Here is a 6,942-nt window from a genome sequence, read left to right as displayed (position 1 = left end):
ATTCAAATTTTAAATAATTTATCAAATATAAAAGTATATATATAAAATTAAAAAAATTATTAAAAATCAAAATATTATTTTTTATTATTTCTGAAATTATTTTGTCAAAATAAAATATTAAAGTAAAAGTTCAACTGGATAAGGAACAGAACTCGGTTCAACGGACTCGGCCTGGCCCAGTGTGAGAGTGTGTATGCAAAAATGATACCTGGCCCAGGTAACTCTCCTCAGACTTGAGTGAGTGAGTACCGAGTTCACTCTTCTCTTCTTCGTGCCCTAGTGCGACTCACCCCAATCTCAACCCCGCCTCATCCGTCGAGCTCCTGCGCCGGCCCCTCTACTGGTGTCTCTAGTCTGGACCCCTCTCTGTTCTCACTGCCGGCTGCTCAACCGCCCCTGCCAGCTCACTGCCGTCTTCGATGCACACTCGCCACCAGTGTGATCTTCACTGCCGGCTTCTCTGCTCAGTCACCACCACCAGCCACTCTTCACCTCTTTCCCCAAGCTGACGTCTCGCTCATTACAGGTAACCCACCACTTTCTTGGTTTGCTCTGATTTATTCTTTTCTAATTTTTTAATGCTTGATTTGTTCTGATTCTTAATGACTGAATCGTTCTTGATTTGTTCTGATTATGTTTATATGTTAATGCTTTATTGTTCTCTGATTATATGGTTGATTTGTTCTGACTATATTGTTCTGATTATATGGCTGATTTGATCGGAAAATGTTGAGGTTTCATTGGGTCTAAGGCCAGTTAGGTTCTACAAAATAGTCCCGGAACATATTTAGGGCCGGGTCTAGGAGAAACTTGGTTTCACCCAGCACATGTACATCCCTTTGCCTCCCCTTTGTTACTTCTGCCTTAACCTCGCACCACCACCGCCACCTTCTCCAGGGAAGGAGGTCATTTGCCACGACTCTGATTTTCTGCCACCGTACCTTCTCCGCCCTGCTCTCTCGCCATTCCGGGCTTTTGGCTCTGCTCTCCGATCCCGTCACCTGTCACCCTCTCCTGCTCTGCCTCTGCTCTTGACTGTCCCGTACATTGTTCTGAATCTCTATTCCCTTAAATTTTATGTTTTTTATAAGAGAAAAGTTGTTTTTGGCTAGTACTTTTAGCCATCAGTCCAATTTCTTTAGGCTAGCAATCTAACAACATACTTTTAGTCCACATTTTTAAACATTGCTTGCTTACTGCTGGCCAAAAACAATAAATTCTACTTGTCCTTTAGCATTTCTCTTTTTATAATGCTAATTGTTAGTTTGATATATGTGTTGCATAGTTGTTCTGATATTGGAACTTGACATTGAATTATTGATTGTTTGATATATTAGTTTAAAATTATTCTTATTTTGACTAATTATTTAGAATGTGACAATGTGTATTGCTGAATTTGTCTATAAAGGTGTTAGAGTATACATGATTCTGAATATGTTATTGAATTTTGTCTTTGAATATGTGCTGCTGCTGCTGCTGGTCTGACATTTCAGGGTTTATTAATATTTTGTTTATTGTTGCAATGTTACTGGTTGAGTTTATTGAGTTTAACTTGCGAGTTGCAAGTTTGGAAACCTTGGCTGCCTTTTTTAAGTGAACCACCTCCCCCCTCCCCTGGGTTTGATAGTTTATTGGTTCAGTGCTTAACTTTGAGTTTGTATTGCAAACATGCATTTTTCAATGAAAATCAAGTCTTCATCAACCTTGAGTGTTGCAAATTGGTGTCCGCAGTAGGCAATTGGTAGGGAAGTTCAGAAAATGGTCGTGAGGATTCGGTTATCACGGTTCGGGTGCAAGAACAAGCCATTCTATCGTGTCATGGCTGCTGATAGCAGATCCCCTAGAGATGGCAAGCACCTTGAAGTTCTGGGATACTATAATCCTTTGCCAGGTATAACCTTTTTCCCTCATTCTCAATTTCGTTTTCTTAATCCCTGATGCTGAGATGGTAATGCTGTTATTTTTTTTCATTGATTTTTCTTTTGAATGATTGAAAGTGGTTGCTGTGATATCTATTGAATTGGCAACTAGGAAAAGGATATATAGGGAGAGGCAGTTATGCTTGTGCTCTTAATCTTTTCAATTTTTTTAATAGAAAAACCTCTGTTGCTTGTCTGCAGGCCAAGATAATGAGAAAAGAATGGGTCTCAATTTTGAGAGGGTCAAGTAAGTAGTAATGTTTTTTGGTAATCACTCTTTTATTTTAATTTAGTAAGTTTTGTTGAATGATGGTTGGGATATTTGTCATAATTTAGTGCTATATATGAAGTCTTAGTTTGATTGCAACATATTTGAGCTACTAAATGATACTTGGTTGTGATTTTATTCACCCCAACCCCACAAGAAAAATCATACCAACGAGGCAACAGTTGTTCATATTCCTTTCTGTACTTTCCTCGAACTTTAATATTCAGTTAAAAGAGTTCTTGCTGTTAACAACAATAACAACAACAGAGCTTTATTCTACTATGTGAGGTCGATACATGAATCCAATGATATCATTGCATCATTTATCTCCCTCTATCCAGAACTATCAGACCACCCTCTTGACTGGGTAGTGGGTGCTCCTTGCCTTTTCCAACCACCGAAGGCAATATTTTGCCATTTTTTCAATAATTGGCGCATGTTAACTACAACTTTCTCCCTTATGTCATTATATAATAGAATCTTTCATTTTATTTATTTTTTGATGTTTTGGAAATTATTTTGCATGTTTTATTTTGACATGGAAGGCCTTTGTAGAGAAGTCTGTTACAAGGTTGTCAAACTCGCGAGTCTAGATAAACTCGTGGAGCTTATCTAAACTCGACTCGCGAGTTAACTCATAGACTCGTACGAGTTTACCTGTTATGGATTTTTTAAAAAAAATACGTATATTTAATCAAATCTAGTCATTTAAAATTAACAATTTCAATATCAAAACACAGAATAAACTAAAATAGTAAAACAAATTTTAATTAGTACCTTACATTACACATTCAAATACAACAAAACAACAATTAAATATTCTGAAAAACTATAACTGAAATTCTCCAACATCTTCATCCTCCATGACAAATACTCAAATTACTAAATCAACAATATCAAATTATCGAATTACTAAATCCAAATCCAGTGATCTGTGAAATCAAGTGCAATAAAATTAAAGCAATACAGAGGGATTAGAAAGCTTGTAAAATCTAAATGACTAAATCCTAATCTATAAAAACTTAAATACAGGGGTTTCTGTCATACTAGATTAGAATGGAATAACATAAGTTGGTTATCTTCGAGTTCGATGAAATTGTTCTAGTTTGATGATTTTTAATCATTACTTACATCTTTATGAAGCTGAAGTGGCTTTTTTATCTATCTGCCACTGTTTTACAAACTATTTACCAAATTGCCCCCGTTTTTTCAAACAGTGGCAGATAGGTAAAAAAGCCAGCTGAAGAGGTCATAACTTTGTTATTTCTCATAGCATTGATTCCCCTTTATTTCTATAGGTATTGGCTCTCTGTTGGAGCTCAACCATCAGAGCCTGTAGAACGTCTTCTGTTCCGAGCAGGGTTACTGCCTCCGCCACCAATGCTGGCGATGGCACGCAAGGGAGGTCCACGTGATACACGTGCCGTGGATGCTTTAACTGGACGCATCCTGCACCAAGAAAAGTCAGTTGTTGCCAACAATGATGGAGATGATGGAAAACAGGAAACTCCTGAAGCTGAAAACTCCTAAAATTCTGTTTTTAGGATCTACTTTCCCTTATTTTCTGTCACCATTTTATCCTAGACGAATCTTGGAAATCTATATTTTTAGTTGGTTTCCGATAAACTGAAGAGAGAAATAACTGCCATGTGGCTGGAGATATCAGGTTCTTATGTGGCTTCCTGGGTTGTAATTAAAAGCAGAGAAGGCAAGACCAATCAAATTTCTAAGCTGATAAATAGTGTAGTACTGTAGTCGAATCCAACTGATTGGTTAACTTGCTTATGTAATGCCCCATATTCTTGTTCTCTAGAATTTATGTATTTTACAATTTGCTTGCATGATAGCAAAATTAGCTCACTTGATTTTGTGGACTGATAGTTGTTTTGTGGACTGGACCCACTAGTTGATTTCCTTGTTTCAGCAGATGAATCTTGAAATATTTCACTGCTGCAAAATACACATGTTGGAACAATACTATTCTATTTTCAATCGAGGTGCGTTTTCATGCTAGGTACTGTTGAAAAATGTTTCGTAGCGTCTTACCCTGGATGTGGATTAATGCGATAGTGTTGACCAAATTTCTATAGAAGTTTGAGATTCACAATGTGTATCGATTTAGTCTCTTAAGTTTTAATTGCACTATTGTCGTTCTCAAAATTGACCTTTGGGTACTATAGTGGTCCTTACACCTTTTCCAAGGGTAAAATGACTTTGTCTTGGTGGCCAAAAAAAAAATTGGCCTGTGTAGTCATTGTCAATGCATGGACACTACAATCTCATGAAATAGCTAGAAAATGCACGAGAAAGGGTGGTGATTCGTGTTTAGAAACGATTTCTAAAATCAGTCTTTGAACTTATGATAAGTGAAAAATAAACATTCTTAACTTCATATTCGAACAAAACGTTTCCTGATGTGTTAAAATGGATAAAAAAAAAAGTAATGGATAAAAGTATAAAACCAGTCATACAACAATATATATGATGATTTGGCCAAAATTTATCTACATCCAAACCTTAATAATAGTTGAGATTTTCATTATATCAAATAGTGTTACAAAATAGTGTTTTGAATATCCTTCTCAAACTCCTTCGATTCAAATTCACTTATCTAAGATATTTAGATATTCTTTTATCATTCTTTCTCAGGCTAAATTTTGGTTTAGATTACACACATGAATTTTAGGTATTTTTGCCTCAAATTTTCTCAAAGTAAGAGAATGATTACTATTAGATCAAGGTTCAAAAAGCATAAGACTTTGTGTATGAGATATCTGTATAAAATCTAAAATCCGTTTCCAAGATATTATCTAATGAATAAGAAACTCTCAATAACTAAACTATCTGTTTAAATAATTCACTAATTACCAACTAACTATTTAAGATATAATTAATTAGTTGATTAATTATATTATATTAAATTGATAATTAATTTTGCTTACGATTAGCTTATAAATTATACAACTATATTAGATGTTGTTCTGGAGGTTACCTGGAACTAAAGTGATTTGAGTATAAATGTGAGGTTCAGACTCCTATGAGGATGAGTCTGACGTTTTCTCCAGCGAGGTGAAGTTGTCTGAGCTCTTTGTAAGCAAAGACGGTGGGTGATATCTGCAAGGGACTCTAATATTTAAGTTAGCAAAGATTTTAGGTAGATTTTAGTAGATTGGTGTTCGAAAAATACCTGAGGATGTCGGGGTATTTATAGTTATAGGTGGTGAGCCAATAACCACTTTTTGAAGTGATTCCACTTTTAATGGTGGATAATTGTTCCCTTTTATTAGGAAGGTTATTGAGATCTCCTTTCTAGATTATTAGGAGAGATTGTAGGAGTTGGTTACTTATTTAAATAAGTAGGGCTAGGCCTATGTCACCGTGTCTGAGGTCGGTAGGCCATAGTATAGATCACCACTCTGGTTTTGTAGTGTCGATTGGGCTTTTAATCATTTCGACCCTGGCTCTTTTAGTGGGTCAGGGTATGAATAGTGCTACTTCTTGAGATTGAGTTTTTATAAGTCGGGCTCAAGCATTTGATTAAGTCGGTCGTGGAGTTCAATTAAGGTCGTTCAAAAAGTTCATTCGCGCTAACTTCCCGATTTTATCAAGTCGGTTAATCTGACATGCTTGGCATCTATAAAGGTCGGGTACTTAACGTGCTTTTGAGCAGTTGTAACGTTTTGTGAAGTTTTATTTTATAGCTGCTAGAACGGATTTTTCGAAAAACGTGTGCCATAATTTAAAATGGAATGACTTTTACTTTTTTACCCCTATCACTATATAAACGTAATACATTCTCTTTTCCTTTTTCGCTTCTTCTTCTTCGAAAAACTTTGTTTCTTCTCTAAAAAAAATTGTATTCCTTCCCAAGATATTTATTAACCCTTACTTCTCATTTCTGGTAGTTGTTCTTGCCTTTGCTATTTTCTAGATTTTGTTGCTCTATTTTCCTCATCATTGAAAGGTTATTTTTTCATAACTTCTTTCTTCTGCTTGCATGCTTTCCATTTTTTATTGGTATACAGTGTAAAGGTAGATCCTTTAAACTTTTGAATCTTTGTAAGATTTTGTTGAATGTAATTTCTTGGAGTTGCATAGCTTCTGTATTGTGTTCGTAGGGCTTCAAATTTTTTTCTTGAAAAAATACTATAAAGGTGACTGATTCTTGATGGGACCTTGACATCCTTGTTTTGTATAAAATGCTGTGTATTTCTTTGTGTTGTGAACCGTGGTCTCTTCTGGTGTATATTGCCCTCAAATGGTGTCGTTTGTTGATTTTGAGAATGGCGCCATTTGAGAATCATACCCCTTGTGACCATGCATATATTGTTAGTTGATAATGATGAGTTGTGTATAGTTACACTGTGGTATTGCCCAATTTGTGTCTAACATTTATACTTTTTGTCCTTTTAGACTTTTGCAGATAATACAGCCGACTTGTTTGTGTGTAGTAACTTGGTTACTTTTTTTTTTGTAAGTATACTTTTATGTCTTAGTCTGTAGTACAAATCATGCCTTCTAACATCCCCACCGACTTAGACTGGGTAAACAACACGATCTTGGCTGCCGTGTCTGTAGTAGATAGGGAGATGTTAGAGCAGTTCCAACTTAAACATAGGATATGTAGTAGCCAAGAGGACGAGAAGCATTATGTGCTAGAGGCCCCGGACCCAGAAGAGAGGATGTGTTACGCCTGATATAACATGTCGGACGAACACTTCTTATTTGAAACACCCTAACTTTTAGCCCCTCGTG

At 36.0% G+C, this 6,942-nt stretch overlaps 1 protein-coding gene across 3 annotated transcripts; it reads left to right on the top strand.

The window, feature by feature from the left end:
* The first annotated feature begins 220 nt into the window (after positions 1-220).
* Positions 221-4,110, top strand: LOC130960928 (30S ribosomal protein S16-2, chloroplastic/mitochondrial-like). Of its 3 annotated transcripts, none has more exons than XM_057886654.1 (4): positions 221-526; positions 1,735-1,891; positions 2,121-2,166; positions 3,486-4,110. In XM_057886654.1, exons 2-4 carry the CDS (start codon positions 1,759-1,761, stop codon positions 3,715-3,717), a joined length of 411 nt encoding a protein of 136 aa, XP_057742637.1. In that variant the 5' UTR covers positions 221-526; positions 1,735-1,758; the 3' UTR covers positions 3,718-4,110. The 3 variants fall into 3 exon arrangements, with proteins under 3 accessions (XP_057742637.1, XP_057742486.1, XP_057742560.1); XM_057886503.1 differs by having other exon boundaries at positions 1,732-1,891; XM_057886577.1 differs by having other exon boundaries at positions 1,693-1,891.
* Positions 4,111-6,942: the final 2,832 nt, after the last annotated feature.

Source organism: Arachis stenosperma, chromosome 1 (genome assembly GCF_014773155.1).
Source record: "Arachis stenosperma cultivar V10309 chromosome 1, arast.V10309.gnm1.PFL2, whole genome shotgun sequence".
NCBI lineage: Eukaryota > Viridiplantae > Streptophyta > Magnoliopsida > Fabales > Fabaceae > Arachis > Arachis stenosperma.
This window is presented reverse-complemented; position numbering and strand designations above follow the sequence as displayed.